This window comes from Amblyomma maculatum, chromosome 4 (assembly GCF_055883805.1).
Source record: "Amblyomma maculatum isolate TAMU_Amacu chromosome 4, ASM5588380v1, whole genome shotgun sequence".
Taxonomy (NCBI): domain Eukaryota; kingdom Metazoa; phylum Arthropoda; class Arachnida; order Ixodida; family Ixodidae; genus Amblyomma; species Amblyomma maculatum.
The window spans coordinates 44,869,155-44,896,446 of record NC_139347.1 but is presented as its reverse complement, the minus strand read 5'-3'; the positions used below and the strand labels follow the sequence as shown (position 1 = coordinate 44,896,446).

The following is a 27,292-nucleotide window of genomic DNA, read 5'->3' as shown; positions in this document are numbered from 1 at the left end:
AATTCATCTATAAGTGATAACTTCAATTTGTCCCGGGTGGCCCTTTGAAACTTTGCAGAATGAGTTCCATGGCTGGCAAGGACTGAGGAGATTGCTGGCCAGTGAGGCTGACCCAGCTGCTCAAGATTACGTTGGAATGCTTGTGGACCACCTGCAATTTCCTGACAATCTCAGGACGGCATTGGCTGCAGCACTTGGGAGAAAGTTAGTATGGTGCCTTTAAGAGCTATTTTCGAGGTCTGGCCATCCTTTTTTTGTTTAATGTGTATACCCAAGTATTTGAAGTGCATACTACCATTGGAGGATGTTCTAGGAGACCTTAAGGAAATGTGTGCTTGAGGGGAAATTTTTCTGATTTGAATAACCATGCAATATCCACTCATTCTGATGAACTGAAATCAATTGGGAGTGTTCAAATCTGTTTGTTCAAAAAAACTTAATGCTTTTGGTAAGATGCAGTAATTATATAGTAGTATGTGACAAAGTATGTATTTATTATTGCTATCTTCTTAACTGAGCGAGTTTGTCTCTGATTCTGTGCTTTTTTAGCACATAAATCCCTGCTGTGCAAAAAGGCTTTCTTCTAAAGACACACTGGCACCTCACTTGGTGAAATTCATGCTGCACTTCCTTCAGAAATGGCCTCATTTTGATTTAATTGCTCCTGAGAGTAAGAGTGGCAAGCATGCAAGTCAATACACTCGGTTACTGCTTGAGCTGCAAACCAGCTTATAACAGGTGCGGAATTTTAGCAAGACACTAAAAATGTTACCTGTGTTTTTTGTGGTTGCATCGTTTCTGTGGGAGTGCTCACAGTAATGATACGAGACACCTACATAGCATGGTTGTTCTGCAGTTATTGTTACGTGTGTGTTATTGAGATCAGCACACCTGTTCGGCTTGTATCAATAATGGTACTGCCCAGGTCCTTTCATAAAGTATCCTGGCTAGGTGGTTGTACCAAAACAAAAGCCAAGTACGGCCGAAGCCATGACCAGGGCTGACGCATAATTTGGGCTTTTGGAGCCACACGGATCTTCTTTTTTTCATGTGACTGCATTAAGGGCCCAATTCTCCAGAAACTCTGGCTTTGGCACAGCTAGTAAGCAAAGAAATTGGCAGTGACTTAGCTCGGCTATGCCAGCATATAGGTAGCGAGAGCTATACTTTGCTCTGGTTTCGGCATGTTGCCAAGCCTATTGTTGAACTTGTACTGATTAACAATGAAGAGACATTGGCTGTCACACATCATTTGAACTTTCTGACAGTCGAATTGGTGGTGTCAGTTACACGACAAGCTTTTACATACTCTTCTGTCGCTGTCGTCGGGTCCCCTTGATCTTTCGAAGGCTCCATCTGAGCTGCTATGCGCCGCCTGTTACGCTCTGCATCCTGGCGTCTCCGCTTGGTGAGACGTTCTTCTCTCTGTTCAGGCGTCTCTGCTGCTCGCTTGGCCTTTCGGTATTCATTCCTTTTCTACTCAATGGCCAATTTTTCGGGTAACAACTACTGGATCTGAGGAACCGAGCCTCTCCTGTCGATACTGCCACTGAGCAACGGCTAGACTCTCCTTCTCCATGCGAAACGACTGTGCTGCGGCTGTTGTGTCTCACCTCTATACATGCAGTTGCACATGCGTAGTTATGCGCATAGCTAGCACTTGGCATCTGCGTGACGTCAAGCGCAGCAGCGGCAGCCGCACCCGGCAGCGAAGCTCTGATGTCATGCCTCTCATGCCGTGGCGCATTCCACACATTCCAGAGCGGTTCCACAGCCAAATGCTCGACTGGTAGTCAACGACTGGTAGTCAAATGTAGCTCTCGCTACAAGAATTATGACTACTTCTCTGGCAAGTCGTAGTTGGCAGCTGATATTGCCGTGTACTTATTGGGTGTCAGATAGTGTGATGTCGTGTCCATGATGGCAGGAGCTGCCAACTCGGGCTTATTCATCCCTGTTCCAATGCTTGAAATCGTGAGAAAAAAGCGTGTTCTATAAGGCTACAGTATTTGTGATCAGGTTATTACATTCCTGGACAACATAATTTTCTGATTACAAGGCCCATGGTTTTTGGCAAATTCTGGTGGCATATATAATGTACGAGTTTATCAAGCGTGTAGGTTGAACCTAAAGCTACATGCTCTGAAGACCTGGAATATGCAGCGGCAGCAGCAGTCATTCACTGTGGCGGCTTGTCCACTATGCCTAAGTGCAAAGGAGTGGAGCATTAAAGAAATTGTAGATAGCAATGCGTTAACTTAGATGAGCAGGCTGACCTCGGGGAACACTAAGAGGAGAAATGCAACAGCCGCTTCACCATGCCCAAGAGCAAGGGGACCAAGCAGCTGTGATCTACGAGGTGCTTATGTATTAGTGGCCCATGCTGGGAAATAGAGCAGAAAGATACCGCCATGGTGGCTTTTCAGCACCACACTAATGGAAAGAGCAGAACATTCAAAAACACCAAACACCAAGTATCATGGAAAATTTTGTGATTTACATCAATGAACTAGATGTATTGTGATATTTCAGTCATGCCGTGGATAACACGAACGGGGGCCGACTGAATTATGAGGCCGCTAAAATGGAGCCTTTCAAAACTTGTGCCTTGAAAGAGTAACTGACACTATTATGATGAGAAATTGTCAATAAATGCCTTTGTACCTCATTCAACAGTTACATTTTTGAGAATAGATCTACTTGATTCATGCACTTAACTGGACAGCATTTTTTTTCTGCACCTTGCTGTAAAGATCGATATCCACCTTTTCTTTTTTTAATTTTGATATTGAAATTTTTTCTTCACATCAGCCTTGCGAAGGGCAGTTTCAAAGTTCATCTCGATGTATTAGGAGAGCAAAAAATATTTTTAAAACTCTGCATGAATTAAGTGACCCCAAATATGTGTGTAAGGCCAAATTAAGTCGTAGCTCTCGTCTGCAGCATGTGAAGAGGAAATGGTTTTGTAGTAATGCAGGTGCACCAGCAGCCTGCGCAGTAAGCTAAGTTTCTTATGTTGCCCTGAGTGTGAAGCTGCCAAGAAACTGGTTATTGTGTCATTTTAGGTGGACGCATTCTAGTTGAATCATCGGAACATCAAAATTTGTTTGTTTACAAATATTCTAGTTCATTTCATGCTTTAATATACAACGGACTAATTAAGAAGCATACCAGAAGTTTCATTTAATTATTTTGATGTATTAAAAAAGCATTCCTATAGGGAACATCAAAAATTAAAGTTTTCAGAAAAACAAAGCTCAATGTTTTGCAATTATGTCCTCTACTGGGCTTGTACACACAGCCGTATATGGGATTGAAACCCAGCAGGCTTATAGCAGGGTCCCTTAGTGCCTTTAACAAGTTGACCTTTCACTAGTTTTCTGGCTTGCTTCTTTTTTATTTCTTACTCATTACCTTAGTGGCAGCACGCTATAATATTTTAGGACCGCTTAATGCTTTGTTCACAAGTAATGGTCTCTGTTGACGCACGCTATTCTGGGGCATGGCAGCCAGGCTCAGTTGCAGTCTGACTCCAGATATCAGCTGTGCTTCTGTTGACGTTGCTGAAGTAAGAGCATCACAGAATCTGACAAAAGAACTGGCAGGCTCATGTGTTCGTCTTTAGGAGCTTGTTTCCCAATCATTCCGTTAGCAAAACTCATGCTGTTATGGGTTTTTTTCTTGGAAGCACTTAGTTAAAGGCCGATCTGAACAGGCATCACTGCATGCTGCAGCTTTACTTTGTTGAGGATATATGTCATTTTCAAGGACTCTCCTGTGCATTTGATGTCCTTTACCCAGTGCTTTTGCTTGGCTGTATGCACGTCCTTGTAGGACTGTGCTGCAGTGACGGTGGCTGAAAAAAATAAACTGCTGCCAATTTAGTTAAGCTGGCCAAATGCAAAATATGTGCGCAAGCACGTCCCATTTCATTTAGCTTCGAGTTTGGGGCTAGGGTTTTTAGGCTTCAGGCAAAGCTCACCGAAATCGGTGATTGGGACCTAGCGGCAGCACACTATACAATTTTAGGACCGCTTAATGCCTGACCTTAGGGCAGTGTAGTAGCAAAGTGGTTGGATTCATTGAAGTGAAGACATGCAATGCACAGTGGAGAGAGGGACAGTTAAATATGCAGGCGGATCAGCTCCGGCAATAGCTGTAAGGTTCCATACTCACTTCCCGCCTTAAATTCCTGGGTTTGAATATGCTTCGAATGTTCTTTTCTTTTTTTTTTTTTTCTGTGAAAGTCAAAGTTCAAGGCTTTCCACATACCTCATAGTTTTTGTTTTTTGAAATATTGCTTTCACATTAAAAAAAAATATAGATTTTGAACAATGCATGGCAGAGATGTGATTCTTTTTGCAATATATTTGTCAATGTCCGAAGATGGTTAAGAAATGAAAAACAAAGATTCGATTATCGCAAAAATAAATAAATTAATTAATAACAATAAAGTTGGTTTTCAGCTGGCGACATACTGTAAACATTATTGAGGTTTGAAGGCTTCTTGTGACTGATTATTTTTACAGCATTTCATTAAACCATGAAAGTAAAAAGAAATTGACTAATGGTGTCTGTAAGGCCTCATTCAGAAGAGGGCTGCAGAAATTGGTGACACAACCAAAGCATACTGGTTTCTATGCATAAACAATATTCATACACTATACATATTCTGTGCTGATTTCACAGTGAAGTAGCTTTTTTAATGAAATCTGCTTATGTCATTGGGTGTGCTGTTAATGTATGCAACTTCACCATCAGCATTGCTTTTTTGTTTGTTTGTTTGTTTGTTTGTTTGACAAAGAATTGTATACTGGCTTATGTCCCCCCTTGTAATGTCTCCAGTGGGCCTTTAGGGTGTCTGAATAAATAAATATCATTTTGGAGGCCCGGTGTAATAATGCAGCCACAGTTCAATCCCTTAATTTTCGGCTGCAAATGTGGCCCTAGCCCATTGTTGCTTTAATATCCTTTATTGGTGTATCTGGCTTTTAATGTTGGCTTGCTTTTGTGTGCCTTGCTTTTTCATTTCCGGCCACCAGTGGGGCATTTATACCAGTCAGGGCTGCGTAGTTGTGTATACTTGTGTCTCGTAACTTGTGCCATAGTCATGGAATGTATGAACCGACTGGCCCACTTCGACGTCTGAACTCCGATCGTCTTCGGCTGCTTTGTCACTGTAGACAGCTTAACACAGCGTAAAATGAGTGTTGGTTTTTCTTTGCCGCAGGCTGTTTACTCACCTTGTGCAGACCAGCACATCAGCGGGAGTCCTCTTGCACAAGTTCAGCAGCATGGAAGTTCAAGGCTGCCTTGGCTTTCAAGCTTTGAATAAGACTCGCATACAAGAACAGTACCCAGATCCAGATAGTGATGTATGTATACTACCCCTACAGTCCTACAGAGCTCATTTCGTTTTTTGTGTGTGTGTATGTGCATGTTCTTGACTGCAGAAAAAAAATCAAAAGCGTGCTTTTGATCCAATATTAGGTATTGTGTCTGCAGATCGACCACGGCTATAGAAAGAGGCAACTGAAATAAATGCTCATATGCATGTGGTAAAGCACTCGGTCCTCAGATACTCACAGTGGGACGTATACAGACGCATGAGACTGAACAAAAATTTCTTCATGTTCACCTTGAGCCAGAACACTGCAACTGTTGTCTGCATTACTGAGATACATGAAGTGCCATGTATATATAACAGCCCCTTACTGGCTCAAATAGAAAATTGTGCTCTCTAATTATGCATTCTCATCTCACTGTGTATGAGATCCTCTCGCTCAGTATTACATGCAGCAGTTTCATGACCAGTAAAGTACTTCATGGGGACCTGCTCCTTGAAAGCATTGCTTTCTTAACATTCATCACCATCATCATCAGCAGCCTGACTATACCCACTGCAGGGCGAAGGCCTCTCCCATATTTCTCCACTTAATCCGGTTCTGTGCTAGCTGCATCCACTTGACCCCTGCGAACTTCTTAACCTCATCCGCCCACCTAACTTTCTGCCGCTCCATGCTACGCTTTCCTTCCCTTGGAATCCAGTTTGTTACCCTAAGCGATCATCGGTTATCCTTCTTAACATTACAGCTAGGTTTATAGAAACTAATTTCCTCTATCCAAATTTGTTTTCAGTTCTAAGAACGCTTAGTGTTTTTCTGTTATAAATGCTATGCATAAGTGAAAAAAGGTGCACTGTACAGCTGCTAGACATGGCAGTAAGCATGACTGAGCAGTGTAGAATAGCTTTTGCTGTCACTAACACTTTGCTGTGCACAAACAAGCAAATATAATGTCATTCCATGAGCACGCACTATTCCGAGAAAACTTTACTTCTAGCCTGTCATTTTTCGTGGCTAGTGCCTGATTATTTTAAAAATTTTGAAGTCTTAACTAATTATAGCTGATTACAATAAAACCTAAATAGTTGCACTCTGCACTCCTTAATGATTATGCAGGCCAAATTTGGTCTTCATGTGTCAAACGTAAGCATTTGAAATGGGTAGAGATGCTATGTTTGGCCCAAAATATGAAGTTGAGGAAAACATGATTGGAAGTTATGAAAAGGTGGAAACAAATAGCAATATTGATGGTGAATGTTTTTTACTTATCATTATTTTCTGTGAATGTGAAGCAGCGAGGCCAGCCTTGGAGAGCATAGGTCTATACTGTGTTTCGCAAGTCATATTGCGGACAATGTGGATGCACATGAAGATGGGTCGGATCTGCGCCTTTCATAACCACCATGAGTGTTTTAGCAAACTTTTTTAAATCATTTTCTGATTATTTCTTGCTCTCTTTTATTTTTCTACATAATAAAAAGAATAGTGATCAGGCTTTATTTTTTCTCAACTAGTTAATACCAAAACTCAATTCAATAAAATTGCCATTTTTTAATGTGTGTTTCTCCGTAATGGTTCTGGTTTAGAGCTGTAGTGAAGCGAGTTCAACACCGCTTCAGCCTTAATGCTTAATGTATTTACACCCTTTCAGTTCTTTTTTTTTTTACCACAGCCTTGGGAGAACATGCCCTACTTTTTGGTGCATGTAACCAGTTATCGAGACCTTGAAGAATTCGCTTATTTAACACCTTGTTTGATACATTTTTCAAGCATATTGTCAATGTCCCAACATGCCAAAATGCATGCAGATTAGGAACAAAGCTTGGCTCTTTGGAAGACATGTGTCATTATGGTTTACAGCTCCATTGCATAGTTCTAGTTGGGCCGCTAGTGTATTGAACACATATACAAGGACATATCGCTGCGGTTCTTTCGTTTGTTGTTTTGCATCTATCATTGTCTGTGGGGGGGCAGAAATGCAGCCTATCCTGTAATTATAGAAGGAGCACTGAGGTTGAAGTGTTAGGCAATATAGGCAACACCTATAGCAATCGACCACCCTGGTTCAGTTGGTTACCTCTGTCACTGCAAATGTTCAAAAATTTGTGCTTTATATTCGACATGAATGATTAGCTCATCTGAGCACCTGCCGTTGTTTGTATAATCTTGCCTTGTTCAGGTAATTGTGATGCCTTTCCTGCCGTATTTTAGTGTCTTCATCTTTGTTCCATAGAGTGCCACTATTTTTCTTTTGGTTTATGTGTTTCCAGATAACACGATTTTCCCGATACTATGTTAAAAATTTTGAAAAGTTAGGGTCATATATTAATGTTTAATGATCAACAACACATTTGTGGGCCAAACCTGAGGATACTCATAATGAAGTGCTGAAAAACTGTGCTATTCACCCTCTGCAGTGGCTTCTTTTCAGTGCCTGCTGTAAAGGGGCAGAGCATCAAGGAACGTGTCTGCTTATTTGAGAGAGTCGTTCCTGGTGAGGAACAACATTAAGAACAGAAATGTGGCAGTTCCTTTGCTGAGCCTTAGGGGCATATCATAGGGGCACAGACCCAGCGAGCAGGCCGGGTCTGTGGAATGTTGCATTAAGAGCGAGAATACGAAAACAGTTGGCCAGCCACATTTTGATAGCTTCTTCACAGTGCAACAGTGTAATGGGGCAAACAACCTATAAAAAAGAAGAAGAGGAAACAGTCTTACCAGATGTGTTGCTATTCTCTTGCCCCATTATAAGGGCAACAGAAATGCACTCTGCGAGACCTAAATTATCAGCTGTTCATGCCTTAATTATGAAAATAAATGGTAGTCTAGACATTTAAGGTTGAATAACAGTTGGCCAGCCACATTTTGATAGCTTCTTTGCAGTGCAACAGTGTAATGGGACAAAAAAATCTATAAAAAAAAAAGAGGAAACAGCCTTAGTTTGCCATTGCCGTCAACTTACCAGATGTGTTGCTATTCTCTTGCCCACTATAAGGGCAACAGAAATGCACTCTGCGAGACCTAAACTATCAGCTGTTCGTGCCTTAATTATGAAAAGAAATGCTAGTCTAGACATTTAAGGTTGAATAAATATCTTTTACGTCATTCTTCAGTCAGTTTTTCAAAAATCGGCAGTTCAAATAATAAGCTTTCTGTCTGTACTGAAAAAAAAATTTGTTGTGGTTTAGCTCTGGTTAACCCTAGTTGAATTGCAAAAGCAATGGCGGGAACTTCTTTTGCCGGCTGCATTATTCCCCTATCATGCCCTATCAATGTAAGGTGCTACATTATTGGTGACACTTAAAGGTCCACGGAAACGGCCCCCAAGAAGACACTGATAAACGCGTTCAATGTGTAGAACGAATTATTTTGAGCATTAAACCAAAGTATAACTCCTTAGAACAAAGCCAGTGATTTATTATTAATTTTTAAAAACAGCGTTTTTTGAAATTCGCGGGCACAGAGGATGTCGTTTGGCGGTGTCGCATGGAACTATTTCCCAGGACCGTGACGTCACGGGCATGTTGACTGGCAAGCAAGCCAGAAGCTGCCATTCGCTGCGGCCACTGCAGCCATGACGTCACGGACACACTTCCGGTAGCTGCGAAAGTCGTCTGCTCGTGCGCTGCTCGAACTCTGTGCGGGCTGTTACAGGTTACAGCAGTTACAGCTCGCCGCCCTTATCGGTTAGGTGGCCATTGCCCATTAAGTGCAAGCGAAGCGACGCAGGGATCGGCAGAACGAAGCTTCATTTACAAATATCTTATTTATATAACGTGGTTTCAGGAGTATCGGAGTGTCGTCCGACGAGGCGTCAACAGCACGGTCAAGCACCGCACGATGGCAGCACTTCCTTGACCGCCGTAAACGCCGCCGCTGTGGCCCCTCCTCCCGCATACCGTTCGCGACCGACACGGCGGATCGTTAGCACCGATGTCCGAAATAAAGCGTGCTAAAATTTGTTAGCGTCTGGAATATTGAGCCGAATATCAAGTATGAAGCCCTCGTGAGGATCGCTGACCAGCAGCAAATTGCTGGTAAGAACGATAGCCGTGATACAAGCTAGTTTCTGCTCAAGCCAGCTGCCGCTGGTGCATTTCGGCTGATCCGATCTGCTCGTACTAGCTCTGCAATTAATGCGTCGGCAGAGTTAATCCTATAATTATTTTACTATGGCAGGATAGGAATCACTATAAGGCAGTTTCATAAGCAGACGATTTACGACAGCGTTGATCATGTTCCAAAGCGTCGACCGCCGCGGCTTCGAAGCGAAACAATAGGCCTAGCGACGACTAGGGACGGTCACGCACGGCGCCGGCGTTCGCCGCGCTCGCACGTTCCACCCCCGCGGTAATTGTGTAACGTACCTCAGCCTGCTCGCGGCATCCCGTGCTGCAGGCGTTGCAAACTCGTGTACTTTCATAGCTAAGGCCGCGCATTTTTTGGCGTTCTGCTCAGCAACAAGCCGTTCAAACGATACTGTAGGCACGACAAGGCTTCAGTACGCAGTCGCTGCGCTGTCGGCCGTAATCGAAGACCTCGGGCGGCACCATATTCTATACATCGATCTTCAAACGTGATACAGTGGGCAAATGAATAACTTTGTGAAGCAGACCCGCTCGTACGTTTCGCGCACTCGGGCGCCGACGAGTAGCTTCCGTCAACAGACGCCGTCATAACCTCAGTTAACGACGCAAACCGAGGTCGTCAAGCTCGGTTTGCGGTAACCGCGGTTAGTGGTGCAACCATGGTTTGGTCCGCCGTGTAACATAGGATAACCACGGGTTCGCGGTTACACTAACCGTCGCTGCGCGAACTGGCGAACTCCTCGGGCGTGTGCAAGCGAGGACGGGTTGGAGCGAGTACGCCAGCGAGCGAGCGCGCGGCAACCGGAAGTTCGTCGAAGTGACATATGTCTGGGCGGAGCTTCGAACTTGCTTGTATTCTTTGTTTTTTTATGGCTCCCTTCGGCGTACGAGTTGAGGGGGAAAATTGGAAGGGTCATTTTTAATCGCCGATATCTCTGGTGTTGCAGAAGCTAGATCGAAAATTTTTGCGGGAGAATGATGGGTGGTTCAATAACTATCAGTGTTATGGCGTTGTTTACCCTTCTTGGTGACCCCTTTCTGGGGACCTTTAAGCTCATCTTTTAAGTGTATGACGCGAAAGCGTATGCTACCAGTTCATATATAAAGTCACGCTTCAACCAAGCCGTATGGACGTGCCTGCGTGTTGTAGGGGTAACGAGAATGCAAACGGTTCTGGCAGGCTGATTGTGATATCGCCCTCCCATATGAAAGCAGTGGCCCGAGTTGGCAGCTCCTGCCCGTGGCATAGGGGTAACGTGAATTAAAATGTCTTGGCTGGCTAATTTTTTTATGAGGAGACCGTAACTACGCCTCTTCACGGTGTAGCTGCGGCTACCCGAGGTCTCGCTTTGGCTGTCGGAGTATTGCTTTCGCAATAAAATATATGTATTGGCGAGGCTTTACTTTACATGTGTGTTGAACTTTCTTAGCCTTGTTTTTGAAGATTGCAGTGTTTGTTTTGCTGGAAAGAACGATCAATTCTTAGCACCCAAGACCTTTTTGTGCTGGAATTAAGGGCCTGGCTGTTGGCAGCCACTGCCAGTGGGAATATGTTATTTTGTGTGCAGGCCGGTGTGAGGCGCCTGATAGATCTGGTGCAGTGCTCAAATGCGGTGCTGGCACCTCTGCTTCCTTACTGGCTGGGAAACTGGCTGCTTTGCCCCGACCTGGAAGCTGCCCAGGAGGCATGTCATGTCTACAAAGCCAACTGCGTCACACTCGAAGGTGAGCATATTTTGACAACCACATATGACACGCACACTCGCTCTCTAGTCATTTTGCTATAATGAAGTGCATTGTGTGCATGTGTTATTATGCTCACTGAGTTCTTTAACAATATAGTCACTATAATCTAGGGCCTGGTTTGAAGTCCATGCAATTCCTGTGGCAATAGCTCCTTCCTGCTTGTAGGATATCAGCTATCAGCAGCTCTCGAGCTGACCTGAAGAGACACAATACCCTCTGAATATATACGGAGCTGGGATATAGGGGGAGATGGGGTGAACAGTGCAGCAAATGTTTCGTGCCTGTCTAATCTAGGGTGACTTAATTAACTGAGGACTTCTTTTGATGGGAATTATAGAGCATTTATTACAGTCTGGGCTACATCTGATTTCGTGGAATTGGATGAGTCTGCTGCGTAGCAGTTCAGGTGGGGACGCTGCGGAATCCGAGTAGTCTACTCCTTGTTTATATGAGGGTGAGGATGGCGCCCGTCGGGCCCGTGCGCTGGCACCATCTACAGGAGCGTCTTGCAACAGCAAACACTTGTATACATTATATCCGAAAGTTATGAAGAATGTACACAAGCTAAAAACGTCTTCAATGTTGATCCAGTTAGGTGGTATGCAAATCAAGCAAACGCCTGAGACTTTCTTGTCTGAGATGATGAGGTTTGAGGCCCTTTGTTGAAGGGGGACATCCTGATTACACCTCTGTGTACTCTCACACCACCCCAGCATTTGTTAAGTTTGACTGACATGTACAGATGCCACACAGATAAAATTGTAGGCTGCAGGTTTTTATTTTGCATTATCGCAAGCTTGCTTTAGCACACTAGCATGGAGTTTCCATAGATATACATAATATACGACACATCTCTGTTTATGTGTTAAGCAAAGGCATTTGTTGCAAAGCTGCAGAGGTTGAGTATTCCACTTATTCAGTGGCTTTAATCAAATATTAGTATTTGAAATCCCATAGGCTGCTGAACTGTGGCTCTTAGCTAAGACCTTGTGACAGTCTTTAAGCCAGGTTGAAATAAAACTCTGTTCTTTTTTGTGCAGGAGACACAGTGAGGGTTGGAGGTTCTATGACGGGCGGCTACCGTGACCCCATGAAGAATGAGTTTGCTGTGTATGAAGAGTTCCGTCGCCTGTTTGATGTCCTTCATTCAGCTGAATCCTCACTGAAGGAGTCATCTGATGCTGTTCATCGTATCCTTCCCAGCACCAACTTTGCAATCTTTTATCTTGTCTATTTTCTATTTTGAAATAGGAGATCAAGCTTTATGGCTGGTTGCAACGCAATACTCATTGCTGCAGTTAATTTTGTTTCTGTTCTCGGGGATAAGCATCATACTATGCTAGCTGGAGGTTCACTGAATGATTGGCTGGATGAATTACAGCTGACAAGATGGCAGCAGTCTACATGTCGATGGACACTCATCTCTCTGGGCAGGCACCTCACAAAAGAGGTTAAAATTTCTAAAAATCTATGTCATGTATTGGCATGAAATGCTTTTTTTATTTCATGCTGAGTGACAAACTGAAACTGAGCATTTTGTGTGCATTGTAACAACAGTTTGGCTTTTTGCAGACAGGAAGCTTGAGTACACTTTATGTGCTTTCTTCTGTAAATTGTTTAAGTGACTGCTTTTGGCCCTTAGCAAAGCAAAGGTATTTCTGCTGAAAGTGCTGAAATATCTAGCAAGATCCAAATGCTGGAGCTGAAAATTATGCGAAACACGTGAGTCGAGCTCAATCTTCTTCATCCCTTCCACAGCTTCTGCTATGCATGCTTCTTCCGTCTATAAGATCCTGTCTACGGTTCCCCTTGTGAATCCCTTTTTGCATATAATTGCTCTTTGCTGCTTGTTTCATCACTCTTACCTTAATTTGTGCCTCTGTCATAAATACTCATTAACATACAGAAATAATTAAGCTACCACAGTATATGATAGACTATCGACCATGAATGTAAACTCCTTTGGCCAAGCCGTACGAGGGTGCCTGCGTGGCCTATAATGTTGAACTCAAGATCTGGCTCCCAGTTTCCATCTCCTGCCAACGCTTGCTAACTTGGCCACTTTTGCTCATGACGCCAGTGCGGAGTTTTCTGCAGAGCAGGGCCCATAACGCTGTCCTATTCAAATTAAATTTAATATTGGCTGCTGACAGAAAATTACTCTGCGCATGCAGGGATGCCATTTCACGCTCTGAAGCAAAGATCGCTTCTCTTCGCTCAAGCCTTTTGCAAATTGAAGATGGCATCAAGGCAAAGGTAAGCCTATGTCCTCAGGTTATTTGTGCCTAACTGCATAAGGATATGCTGTGGAGCTTGAATTGGTTATTAAACCCATGTCACAAGAATTGGCCATGTGCTCTACCATATATAACTGTCGAGACTTCCTAGCTAAACATTTTTCATTCATTCTTTTCTGACAGTGGGTACCATTTGAGCATAAAAATGGCAGTTAAATATTATCGCTTGGTAAATTGATCAGATGACTTGAGTCGCAGCACTGTGTATGGATGCTTATTGGCTGCACGTTTGAATGAACAAATTAAATGCACGAAAGCGCCTTAGCATTTTTTTCATGCCATAAGTCACCTATTTGCTATAAATCAAGATTCGGAGCCAACGTCTGGAAGTATACAACCTATCGGAATGCACGCAAACAAAATTTATCAAATTATAGTTCTTTTATTTCACAGTGCACCTGTAAAGTTGTGCCTTCATTAGAAAATGTCAATGGCATCTCAAAACATTATCATTAAAGTGGACGTATGTTTAAGCTACCATGGTACCTACTTGCAGGAGTCACCCCATGGTCATGCGTGCTGGGCACGAGCTATGGCTTTGTTGCTAGTGGCGAGGTCAAGTGCTTGACTCGTAATCTTGACCACATGCCTTTTCTCTTCTGTTCTAGTGCGCTGTAGTGTTACAGTACTGCATCACAGTAGTGCGTAAAGACGCATATTATCACAGATATGTTGTATAGAATGTTGTGTAATCACAGATGTGTATTGCTCCCTTCTTTACGTGTGTGTTTGGTTGGAAACATTGGCTTCAAATCTCGCCAGCGCAATTAATTATTGGTTTGGTTTAAAATATTTGCATATGAGTGGCAGTTTTGTGCTATACTCTTTTACAATGTAGGAACTAAAGACCTCCTTGACGAGTGTGCTTGTGTGCATTGCCAATTGGATATCTCATTTCTGCTATATACACTCATTCCTGTGCCAGCCAACTATCGCCATCAAGGAGAAATTTTGTGTGCGCCTTTGATTGCCTGCCACAGAAATTTTAGCTTTGAAACATATGCTAGAGCAGTGTGTGTTAAGTCAGAACAGGCTTGGCAGCTTTCGAGTATCAATGATCAAGCTCGTCGGGTTGGGAAGCACTATATAAAAAAAAAAATAAAAAAAAACAGAAAAATAAAGAAAGAATCAATAAAAATGTCCATCACTTAGTTTTTCAAGTGTGCCCTGATTGCTGCCATTTGTTAAAGTGGGGTCAGACCAAAAACAGCTTTTAACGATCAGCTGTAGGGTAGTTGTAATAAAAATTCAGAGAGCACTGCAGTTGCACTGAAGAAATTCGAAAGGCTGCGTGTTGTTGCTGCACATGGTATATCCCGCGCCCCTTGTGGAGGTTTTGCTAGCAAGGCTGGGGCTGGTGCTCCATAGTGGGAATTTCCTTTCTTTGGCGTGCGTTTGTTGCAGTGCTATTATATACATAATTGGTTTACAGGAAAGGAAAGGCGCAGCATCTGTCACTTTCTCCGCACGTGTATTAGATTTAAGGGTACACCGTCGCTCCTGTCGCGTGGCGTTCCTTGGTGCAGCACTCAAATGTGGGATTACAGATGGCAGGAATGCTAGACAAGGAGAACACACATCTTGTGGAATCTTGCGAACAGATCTTGTGCACGCGAGATTTTAAGAAAGTGTTCCGCCTTAAAAGCTGTGGCTATGAAATTTGCTAGCAATCTTCCAAGTCGATGCAGCTTGCATGGAGCTCAAAGCCAGAATAAATATTTTGTGGCACTTTTTTGTTTTTGTTTTGTTGTACATCTTTTTTCTTGAACCAGCTGAATACAGAGTGAAATTTTTATGAGCCCTGCCGCGGTGGCACAGGGGAAATCCCACGTTTTGATTGCTTTACTTCTTCAAGTGCATCAGGACAAAAACACTAATCATTCCTCAGTACATCTGTGTTTGTGTTCCTACACCTGTCAATTATATTAGTGTAAAGCTTTATTGTGCTTTTTATTTTTCAAGTGCTTTGATTCATTGATGCCAGAATGCAGAATTATATTGCATTATTTGCCATACGAGATGCGTCTGTGGTGCCTGTGATTGTTGACAGTGTTTTAAGTGATATTTATTCTGATCTCGATGACAGTTGAATATATGTGTCATGATGTGTCATTTTCTAGCAATTAGCTCATTCTCTTTTAAGTACACGAACTCCCCCAAGTAAAGTTTGTTTTTCAGTTTATCAGCATTCCTTAATTTTGTTTGAGTGCTGTCGCTATGTGATATTATTACTTATTATTACTTGAGCTGCAAATATGTAGAGTGAACTTCACTGGCTGTGGCCGGGGCTTCAAGCAATGTTCCCTCTCCTTTCAGGAGCAAGCCCTGCACAAACGTCTGGTAACGGCAGAGAACTACCAGAACCAAAAGAAGGCCCTGCTCTGGGAACGCTCCAGCGATCGTGTGGACCACCTCACTGAAAGCTTTGAGCAGAGGCTTTTTGAGGGCACGCGAAGCTTAGAGAAGCTCAACAAGAAGCTGAAGTCAATCAAGGAACAGGAACTGAAGGTGGGTTTGCATGGCGAGAGATTAAACCAGTGTTTGTTTGGCACCTTGTTGTCAACACCCGGCGCACAGAAAATAGCTTGAAACTTGGGCTAGAGATAGAGCTCTATTATGCTCCTTCTTGTGCTGAAGCCTCCTGAAACAGCTCAAATGGACTTTAAAGAAAGTACGTATTAATCACTGGATTGGTGTGCTGAGCCATGCATTTTGTGTAAGTGGCAAGTAAGGTTAATTATTCAATATGGAAAAAGAAGTTGTAATGACACTGCTGTGTAGAAAAAGCCAGAACTTCTTGCTAAGATAACTTGCATTTCCCAGCCTAGGAGGCGTTAGTACAGCAGGTGTCAGCGGCATTTGAAATTTATTTACAGAATTTATTTACAATTCTCCATGGACACATGCACCATGCCGTAAAAGGCCCGCCGGGGTGGCGCAGTGGTCATGGCGCTCGACTACTGTTCCCAAGGATGCGGGATCGAATCCCAGCCTCGGCAGCCACTTTTCGATGGAGGTGAAAAGCAAGGCGTCCGTGTGCTGTGCGATGTCAGTGCACGTTAAAGAACCCCAGGTGGTCAAAATTTCCAGAGTCCTCCACTACGACATCTCTCATAGCCTGAGTCGCTTTGGGACGTTAAACCCCACAAACCAATCAACCATGCCGTAAAGGAAGGGAGGAAGGTGGAATTGAAAGAAGAGAGGGAGATAGAGGTGCCATAGTGGAGGACTGTGGTCCACCACGATATAATGGTGTTTGCCTCATCACACTTTAGTGGTTCAATGTGCCCTCTAGAATTTTTTTCTTTGTTCTGCATATCCATGGTACATGTATTTCTCTTGGCCTTTTTTTTTTAACTTTTTTGGGGGGGAAGGAGTGTTTATATTTCATTTGCAGTGTTCTAAGTTCTATGCTTACATCAGTAAAGTTTCTTTTTTAAATCAATGCTTTTTTTTTTTTGCTTTACAAACCTTATCTGCAACATGTATTCAATTCCTTAAACATTTTCACTTGCTATTGGCTACAGCTAGCTCATTCCATTTTGGGTTGTTACAAGGTTTCTGGACTCGACTTTATTTTTTTTTTTTATGACAGATTTTATTTATCGTTATGCCTGGCATGAACTGGCTGTCATTCCATATTGTTTTCTTTTTCCTCTTAAGACTCTTCACAAGAAGAACAATGAAGATTCCACCCTGAAATATTGCCTGCTTCCTGAGCTTGACAGGCTGAACAAGGCAGGTGCCATTTCCTAGTATGAAATCAGTCATGCGTGCATGTAAAATTTCTTCACCATGTGGATACTGCGAATGTGCGTGGTTTTTCAGGGAGGCATATGCATGTAGGTGATGCACCCATTTAGTCAGCCACTTGATTAGTGTGCCTTTGCAAACCTTTTCAGCCTGACACAATTTTCTGAGCACTGTCTCTAAACCATAATTCTACATAACAGGTTATTGTCTGCTTTTGTGTCACGTCAGTTCCATGTGAAAATACTAAAGTATTGCCTTTGTCTTTTATTACTTTACTAAACTGTAAGGTGCGTTCGAAGCAAGTGTACGGTGCACTGTATCAGTAAATTTTCAAAACATTCTATGGGGCATCACATCCAACTGCGCGCATTGTTTTTCCCAACTGTGTGTTCTAAATCATGGCACGCTGCTGTCGTCAAATGATAAATATAGAAAGTTCAAAATGTGGCATATTTAAACAACTGTGGTTAGGTCACATAACTATGTGGGAAAACCTGGATAGAAAAATAGAAACATTAATCAGATTTTAAAAATTTCCAGACTGTAATTTATTTATTTATACATACTGCCGCACATTGGAGCGCTATGGCATGATCTTCATTACATGAACTGATGTAAGGAAAGTTTGTTTTAATGTTGAAAGCAATAAAAGAGGGCTTTTGGGGAATAAAAATAGCTGGAGCTCCAGTTTCAGCACTGATCTTTGAGGACCCAGCCAAGGGCAAAAAATAAATATGAGAGAAATTTGAGAAACCAAATCAAGACGCCCACATAAATGAGTTGAAAGCTAAAGCTGAATAGTTTTCACGTAAGAGGACTTGTAAAGAAAGAGAAAACCATTGCGGCACATCTCATTTCATCTGTAGTTTTTCTACAGATAAAATTGGAGGAGGTGAAAAGGCACAGAAAGTGCTTTACTAGCTTCAATTTTCTGTAGCCTGTCAAGATAGAAACCCCAAAAAATCATGCTGTGGGGTGCACCTGAATTTGAAAGCTCTCTTTTTAGCATGCATAGCATTGGCTGTGCAGTTTGGGGCAATACCTGCAACATTGCAGCGATGTGCTAAGAAAGCCATGCAGTGCAAATAGAACTGTTTCTGAATATTGATGCGGTTTCAGAAGACGTATGTATTCGAGGTTATCAGCGCTCTGCATACGAGGACTTGAGCTAACTCTTAATCGGTCCCATATGCTTACCTCCCCGGGCATTTGGTGCAGCATGTGTGATGTGTCATATTTTTTGTGTTGTACAAAGGATAAAATTGAATGCGTTACCAATAACAAAAATAATTTCTAGACGAAGCTTGATAGTATGGGACATCATCACATATAAAGCTGGCATTGTTCTGTCTGTCTGCCCATCACAAATCTAGAATTAAAAATTGAGGTCAGGAGTCATTTGTTTCAGATTCTGTGATATCTGGGTGCACTGCTTTTTTTTTTTTTTTTTTTAATGCATGTTAGGTACCTGAAATAGTTGTTTACAAATCTGTACTTCTCTGCTCTTTTCTCTCAGATAACTACTATATTGAATGTTATAATCGGTATGTGTCAACTGGCTATCGAGTGCTTATGTGCGCTACCAGTTATCTCTCCCTACATAACTGCAAGTTAAGTGATGACAACCAAAACAAAGCCCTATTTGCCATCTCTATTTGTCCTTGTCTTTTAGATCCTGATTGCATTATTCTGACATTGTGCTAAATGTAAAGAGAAGTTTGGTGTATGAGCTCGTATCCCAATAAATTATTACAGTAATTTATACCAACTATATGTAGCCTGCATACAGTTGATATATCTTCTTACATGGGGTCCTGCCTTTTTTATTTTCACATTCCTCGAACTTCCTTTTGAAAAGAGAGCTTTGCACATACTTCATCAAGCGCTGAAGAATTACTTTTCCTCTTAAAAGAAAAATATTTCCATTTTCTTTATTATACCCTGTGTAAACTGCAATCTGCCACAGGAGAGGCAATCCCTCGAAGACAAAAGAGCAGCTCTGGAAACAGAGCTTGAGCTCTCAAGGACAAGACTAACTGCCATTTGCGAAACAAGAGAGTCCTTGAAAAATCAAATTACAGGTACGTGAATCTGCAATTGAGTGCAAGGCCGGCTACACTGTAATTATTGTATCTCCTGTTTTGGAGCACAGGTTAAATACTACAAAGAATACTTCCAATATGTAGGCTTAGTTGATGTGTACTGTCGGGGACAAAAGTATCCAGGATGCATCATCTGAAATCGTAGCCAATAGCTCTGTTGTTAATTTATAGCTGGTGCCCTGAGGCCAGACTTGATGACCTGAAAGTATAGGACTCTCGTGTTGTGACATAAAGTAGTGAAATCAAGAGATCGCCAAAGAATTCGGCACTTGTACAGCAAGTTTGCTTTTCTCATGTTTTTGTCCCCAGTACTAATAACATACATCTCAGTCATTTTCAGAGTCCTGCCATTCATACATCTGATGAAAAATAAGCTTATTGTACCTTGTGTACCTGGTAAAACATGTTCAGAATTGACTTGTCCAAAATGAATTTCCAGCAAAAGATGGTGTTTCTGATGCATGCATATTTATTAGGTCCTACACAGATGTTCTTTGTCTGTACCATTATGTAAGAAACATTTGCATATACCAGTTCAACATTCTTTATTCATATATAACTACTGGAGGAATGCATTTAGTATAGTCTCATTTCCTAAAGCTGCATCTCATCTTCTTCATAAAAGAAATGATGTGCAGGCAATGAGCAGCATCAAAAGCCTGCAATTACCGCTGGAACTTGTCATTCGTGTAAACATTCTTTTTCACCTGCCAAGCCAATTTTTGCTGAACTAGCAAGTATATGCTGCTAATTCAGTGAACTGCATTGAAGTCACTGGTAACCTGCAATGTTCTGAAATAAAAATTAAAAAAAAAAACAACAAAAAAAAAGACACTTTCCTTGTTTTTTTTTTTTTTTTTTTAAGTTTCATTATCATTCACAACACATACGAACGTCTTGAAGCTGGCGAGCTACCCATTATAAGTGCACATTAGTAAGCGCGATTTTTGTGTCATTTTCAGAGCTTGAGAACAATACGTGTGCTCAGCCCAGGATTCTCAGCCTGGAGCAGATTGTTCAGGAGATGTCAGAAGAGACTGCGCGCAGCTTTGACGACTTGGAAGAAGCCTCAAAGCAGATGGAGACGCTCACGCTGAAGAAGGCAGCCACGCTTGCTGCGGTGCGTGGTCCATCTTTCAGAACCTATATGATGCTGTCTGTTGCCGTTGAACTAAGGATCATCATGCTGACATACTACTTGCATTGATTAACCAGATTCTTTGCCATTCTGAGAGCACTGTTGGTCTTGTTGCTTAAAAACTCTCATGAGCAGTCGGGGGCCTCTTATAGTTGCAGGTACAGAATGTAATTGGTGCTGGCTTTATGGTTACACAAATCAGTGTTGAAAACATTTAGGGCATAACGGGCTCGCAGTGCAGGTGTCAAAACCTGTGAGTGATTTCATGCACATTTCACATATGAATGAAGTGTTACAATGAGTGCCAGTAGTGCTTGCACCTTGGTGCAATTTTGGGAGTTCTGTGCTCAAAGCATGCAAGGCCAGAATGCACGCATACAGGTGTGCATTAATTATATATATATGTCACTCCCATACTCAGTGGTGGGGATATTGACACTATGCTTCTTGCCCATACAAAGGTCTGATGACAATTCACTCTGTGCTCCAATAAGCGATTGTTCTGCCAACGTTAGCATGGTTATCTTGAATATAGTACCCCGCTATATTGAACCTGACAAGCGTTTTGAAAGAACACAGCGTAAATATATGTACTACATCTGTGCAGCAGAAAAAGAGCAGACATACATGGGCACTGTCCTATTTATTTGTTCTGTGTTTTTGCAAAATGCTGAGCTGCAAAGCTTAGACCAGCTAATCATTGTAAAATACTGAGTGCTATATAGCACAGTGAAACCACCCAAGGCCAGTTCAGACACATGGCCTAGCCTTTCTCATTTTTTTAATCTAAAGATAAATATTTAGTAAGCCATAATTAGCTTTTAAATTATTGGTTTCAGGGACAAAGTATCAATTTAGGTGTAGATTGTCTTGAAAAACAGGTGACATAAATGTTTGCACCAACCTTTTGTGTAAAGTAGGTTCTTTTTACCAGCCTTAAAAAAATTAGTCTCGCAGCATAAAAAGCTTACAGAGGCTAAAATCCACTTTTCTCTGGAGCGCTGTTCCCGATGGTGCTTTGCAAGTGCGTTGGACAAGGGAGGTGCACCAGCAGCTGGTCACATGGTGGCCTTCTTGTCTACCAACTTTGGTTGCATTTTCTTTTTAATTATTTATTAATTATATGCAAGGCACTACTGAATGTGCTTTACCACGTGGTATTTGCCTATACTGCTAAGTAATTTATGATTGATTTTTTTTTTTTTTTCACTTGTTTTTGTTGTTTGGTGCCAATAGCTAAGTGATGGTTGTGATGTCAAAGTTAGGTCTACGTCACATGAGGAATGAAAAAATTGGTATATAATCACTGCCTGTTTGCTACTCGTGATACCTGTTCTCGAGGAAAGCTGGATTTAGCATTATAGTGAATTAAAATGACAAAGGTGTGACTATATCACAGTTTTTTCTGTTGTCACATGATCTTGATTTGATTTTGATGTCACAGCCATCGCTTGGTTGGCGTCTATACTCCTTTAATGCCAGTAAATAAATTTCAGTCAGCTTTTTCTCTAGACAAGCTACAATTTCTGAACTGGCACCATGTTCACGAAGGCAATAATGGAAAGTTAGCTAATTAACCTTAACCATTTAAAACAAGGGCCTCAAACTCCTAATTGCTATGTGGGCCACATTGAGGAAGTATCACCCTTTGAAGGCCAGGAACAAAGAATAAAAAAGAACAAAGTTAATAAACTGGTGAAATTAATACAAATTAAGTCAATAAGTAGCATTCAAAATATGTAAGATCACCTATAGTGTCTCGTCCTTATTAGACCACATCTTTCCATTCTTCGTGGAAAAGGAAGGTATCACGTGCTCGATTTCGCCTAAACGCTGGAGGGGAGCCACTTGAGAATGGCTGTGAGGGAGTTACTGGAATAGCACAATGGTCGATAAATAGCACAATCACTTCTACACTGACAAGCAAGAAAGTGTATACTCGGAGATGAAAGAGGGTGTGTTGACCGACGCCTTACTCTTCACGACAGCTGGTGTCTGTCCGAAGTTTGTGCAGATTAAGAGGACAATTTTCTTTTTTCATTTCCACAAAAAAACTGAAGACAAATTTGGTGGTAAAGCCAGCTCTTTAATATATTGTCGGTTGTGCCATAAGCAGTATGAGCAATGGCTTAATTTATCTTTGTAACGTGTACATGCCTGCATTTCATCTGCTTTTTCCTCTTTTGTGTACAGCTGGATGAAGTCAAGAAGAAAGCCAGCATGTTTGGAGCAATCTCTGAGAATTTGGATGCCTATCGAAACATGAGTCGCGCAGAGGTACTGTGGTTAATTGGCTCGGTACTAAAGTACTTTAATGTTCTATTTACATTCTGCAGTGATAGCCGCATGCCTAGGACACTGATGGCCAGTTACCTTTTGCAGTTTCCTCTCAGGGAAGCTTGCTTCACAAGCACTTGGTCATATGAAAGATGCATTTTACTTTTCTTGAAATGGAGAATATGCTCCCTGAGATGACAGATAACTTTTGCTTAGTGCTGCATTCTCGTGCAAATGTGGAGTAAACTGATACTGTTGCTTGCCATTCTTTCCTGTTCAGTGCCTTACAGCATTACTGCTGCTTCTCCTTGTCTTAATTCTTCAACCCCCTCATGCTTGCAGCATTTTACCTCTGCCTCTCATTGCCACATCCCTGTGTTGCATTGCCTTGGCCTCTTTGACTACAAGTTCTTCACTGGCATGTCGTTTCGCGTGTTGAAGACTTGCACAATGAGCACTGCGCATAGATGATGCAACGCAGACATTTATCCCCACACCAAGCAAAGCTCTTCTCGCATAGCGTTCCTCGTCACTATCTGAGTACTTGCAAGGACGCCTGCCTACTTTCTATGCGTATATTGACGCATTAACCTGAGGAGTGATAGACAGGCACAGAGGGTGTCCTTTGGGCAAGCGCTGGACGATGACCTTTACGCCCTCGCCGCTACTCGCTCTGCATGTATGCTACGATGGGCCGCATCTCTCCCTTTCTACGTGCACCCACTAGCTTGATACTGCTGCTGACAAACAGCTGGCTTTTGGTACCGTGTTAATGGCAACATCGCCGATGGCTTTTTTGATCAGTGGGGCTGGAAAAGCTTTTGTTTTAAAAGTATATGTCGCAACATCCAACAAGTAAACAAGACAAGGAATTGGGTGCACAGTCACTTGTGCCTTGTGAATAGCCAGAGCAGCTGTACATATAATACACTCTGTGAATGGCCTTGGCTGTTGTCTGCTGGCGTTCCTATGCTAGTTATCAGTGGAATGGCTAAGCAGTCTTGCCACTTGTTTGCTTGCTAGATGGAGGCACCTCGTGTTGCCTTTTCTCTATCCCACTTAGAGGTATACTTGGGCTTATTCATTTTTTTACAATCTATATATTGACTAACAACATATTTACAAACATAGAGGGCGTTTGCTGATACTGAAGCCAGGTGGGAGTATCGTCTGCTATGGTGTGTGTGGTCAGTTTATCGTGCCATTTGACAACTCTTCGGTGTGCTTATAGTAGTCAGATAAAACAGAAGAATGCAGCGGCTATCATCCTTCAAAGTGGGGCCTTCAGCCAAATAATGACGTTGACTTATTATCATGACATTGCAGTTAATTCCATTTCACGGGCACACGTGGCTAGGCTTTAAGCTAATATGGAACGAGAGACCAGAGTTGGTAGCTCCTGCCAAACGTAACATCGGGCAACCCTATGTCAGTCAGCTGTGTGTGGCCATGTCAGCTCTCATTGCCATGCTCGTGATTTTTTGCTCGCAGCGTCGACGTTGGATTTTTTTTTACTGCGTGCTGCTGCCGACTGGCAGGCATGCAATTCTAACCAGTAGATGCCCACTGACTTTCTACAGCTTGTCCGTGAACGTCAATGCCTCCAAGTCAGGCTGAACAGAATGAATCCACCAGACCTCTTGGTTGGCAGACTCATCGAGGAAGCCTCAGAGAAGCTTGACGAAGTCTGCAGACACCTTCGAGATGCAGACCGGATCCGTAGAGTATGTAGGAGTTCAATATGTTTTCTCCCATTGTGATCATTATTTAATTTTGTTCATTGACAATGGCCCAAGGTCAAATTGTTTCATGGAAAGAAATAAGTGGGCTGCCAAGTCTCCAGCTGTTATAGCTTCTTCTATTATAGCTGTTATAGATCTCTTCTTCTCCTGCAGTGTCTAGCCATCGCTGTCTCAATAGCAGTAATATACTAGTAGTCAATTCTTCAGTTAACTACACAACATAACTTTCATTTACAAGCTTGCTAGGCTTACAAAGCAATAGGGGTCTGGTATTTGCATGTCGGCAGCAGCAATTGTGGACTTAACTGAAAGAAACAGGTTCATTAAAATTACTAGCACCAACTGCTTAAATTTTACTGTATAAGTGTTTCTGCCAGACAGATTGTCTGAAAGAAACAGGTTCATTAAAATTACTAGTACCAACTGCTTAAATTTTACTGTATAAGATTTTCTGCCAGACAGATTGTTACCTAGCGAATGTTCAATATTATTTGCTCAGCTAGAAAATGCTTTACACACCGACTTGATGGAATGTACGCTTTCAAAACGAACATGTGTTTTTTATGCGCCAATGTTGAATTTCACGAGTAAGTTCACTAGTTTCGGATGATTATGGTGCCCACAATTTAGTTTTTCGTCATAACTAAGTGAATCCGTAATTTTATGTCATTTATTCACCAAGCATTGCACACAGCACTCTTTCATTGACATTTTGGTGAGCATGTGACCTACGCAACACAGCTGAATAAAAATCTACACAGGCACAATGTGCATATACCTTAATTAACTGTCTGCTTTCTCACCACAGGGGGCTGGAGAAATGACTGACAGCCAGAAGGGGCAGCAGCTTGAAGACACAGACTTCACTCTGAAGCAAGTGTCCAGATACTTCGAGGACCTGTTCAGCAAGTTTGTTCCTCAAGGTTGTGCCAGGATGGTTTTCCGTAAGGAAAGACGTGGCCGGGCAAGTACTGATTAGTGCACTATGAGTAAGTTTTACTACTGTAAAAGTGCAGTTTAAAGGCCTACAGCTTCATCAGGAGGGCAAAATACCATAGCCTGTTTTCTCGAGCAAAGAGAAAAGCAGACAGTACTGGAGGATAGGATCAGCAGGTGACTGTGTGACCTCCTCTTGCTAAGTTAGGCAGCTAGCAGTGGGCTCTGCTCATGTTTCACTAGGCATGAATAACACAGTTACCTTAATTTATGTCGGTCTCCTTTTAAGGTGAAGCCTTACTTGGCTCACGTGGGCAGATCTGTCTGTAAGATTTTGTGGGGTATCTGTGGGGTTCTGTCTAACCCTTAAGAGAGATGGTGATAGTCAGTGATGGTTAAAGACATTTAGTGGAGATGACGACAGTGACGATGACAATGACAGTGATGATTATAGAGATAGTTAATTTAGTTACTGGTATATATAGTGACTGATAGGGATAGTGATGAGAGAGATCTTTGAAAAAGAGAGCTCTCTCTCCTCTCTTTAGAGAGAGAGTCTGAGAGAGAGCGAGACTCTCTTTCTCTCTCTCTCTTCCTTTCGAGGAATCGGGCATTCGAAGGATCGCAGCTGTGCTGCCAAAAGGCTTTCACCTGGCTGCACACGAGGTGACCCTGAGTGCTCCCCTGAAATTTTTGTTACCAACTCCCTGTTGTAATGTCTAATGTACACTGTTTTATATATATATATATATATATATATATATAAACAAAGTGATCTTAATGATACTATTTTCTGAAAGCACATGCATGCTTTGCTTGAGTCTCAAGCAGTTAGATGCTTATGCAATGGGAATCTAATACAGATCATTGGGATGAGAAACAGCAGTATGCCTTCATTAAATTCATTGCTTTTCTCTGTCTAGATGAGCCATGTGGACATAATATGGATTTTTAAGTAGGCACCGCCACGCAGCCTCCCAGTAAATAGAAACAGTACATCGAGCTTCAGCTAAAATTTTTAAAGCAAAATTCCAAGATTGCTGGTTCTGCATGCTTTATAATAATGACAATGCGAAGTTTCCATGTTACTACATTTTATAAAATTGTGGAGGATATACCACTTAACTATTATATTATGCATTTAGATTTTAGTTAGGGAGAGAATATTAGCTTGTTGTCTGAGTACTGGCATTTGCTGTGGTGAATTGCATGCTGAAAAACCTTGAGTACAATTAGTTTACTTGTTTAAATACAGGTACAATATGAAATAACCGCTGGCAAAATTTATTGTTCAAGTGGTAGTAAAAATATGGAACACATACCCTTTCCTGGACATACTCTTTACATGGAGGCCATGCATTTCAAAGGCATTAAGGTATTGTCAGACCTATTTAGAAGAACTAAATCCCTCACTAGGCAGTTTTTAATCACCAGCCGTGAGCTGTCGGTTTCATCATACTTGTAGGGATTACTTGCCAAAAGCAAATTTATGTACTGGCAGTGCTAAAAGAGACTTGGCAGTAGCCTCGATAACTTGTTTGCAGTGTGGCATACAAAATTTATTGTTCAAGTGGTAGTAAAAATATGGAATACATACCCTTTCCTGGACATACTCTTTGCATGGAGGCCATGCATTTCAAAGGCATTAAGGTATTGTCAGACCTATTTGGAAGAACTAAATCCCTCACTAGGCAGTTTTTAATCACCAGCCGTGAGCTGTCGGTTTCATCATACTTGTAGGGATTACTTGCCAAAAGCAAATTTATGTACTGGCAGTGCTAAAAGAGACTTTGCAGTAGCCTCGATAACTTGTTTGCAGTGTTAGCTTGTATTAGTTGAGTGACTACCGCCATCTACCGACAGGCAGG

The 27,292-nt window shown here is 42.1% G+C and overlaps 1 protein-coding gene across 1 annotated transcript in view; it reads left to right on the top strand.

The window, feature by feature from the left end:
* Positions 1 to 27,292, top strand: part of LOC146190896 (structural maintenance of chromosomes protein 3-like) — a 55,099-nt gene that overhangs the window by 22,030 nt on the left and 5,777 nt on the right. The window contains exons 12-24 of the mRNA XM_084601280.1: positions 59 to 204; positions 5,231 to 5,375; positions 11,002 to 11,158; positions 12,220 to 12,369; positions 12,832 to 12,901; positions 13,354 to 13,435; positions 15,793 to 15,984; positions 17,140 to 17,214; positions 19,196 to 19,310; positions 20,294 to 20,451; positions 22,663 to 22,746; positions 24,327 to 24,470; positions 25,297 to 25,452. Of these exons, the coding sequence (XP_084457406.1) occupies positions 59 to 204; positions 5,231 to 5,375; positions 11,002 to 11,158; positions 12,220 to 12,369; positions 12,832 to 12,901; positions 13,354 to 13,435; positions 15,793 to 15,984; positions 17,140 to 17,214; positions 19,196 to 19,310; positions 20,294 to 20,451; positions 22,663 to 22,746; positions 24,327 to 24,470; positions 25,297 to 25,452 (1,674 nt within the window). The remainder of the gene's footprint in view (positions 1 to 58; positions 205 to 5,230; positions 5,376 to 11,001; positions 11,159 to 12,219; positions 12,370 to 12,831; positions 12,902 to 13,353; positions 13,436 to 15,792; positions 15,985 to 17,139; positions 17,215 to 19,195; positions 19,311 to 20,293; positions 20,452 to 22,662; positions 22,747 to 24,326; positions 24,471 to 25,296; positions 25,453 to 27,292) is intronic.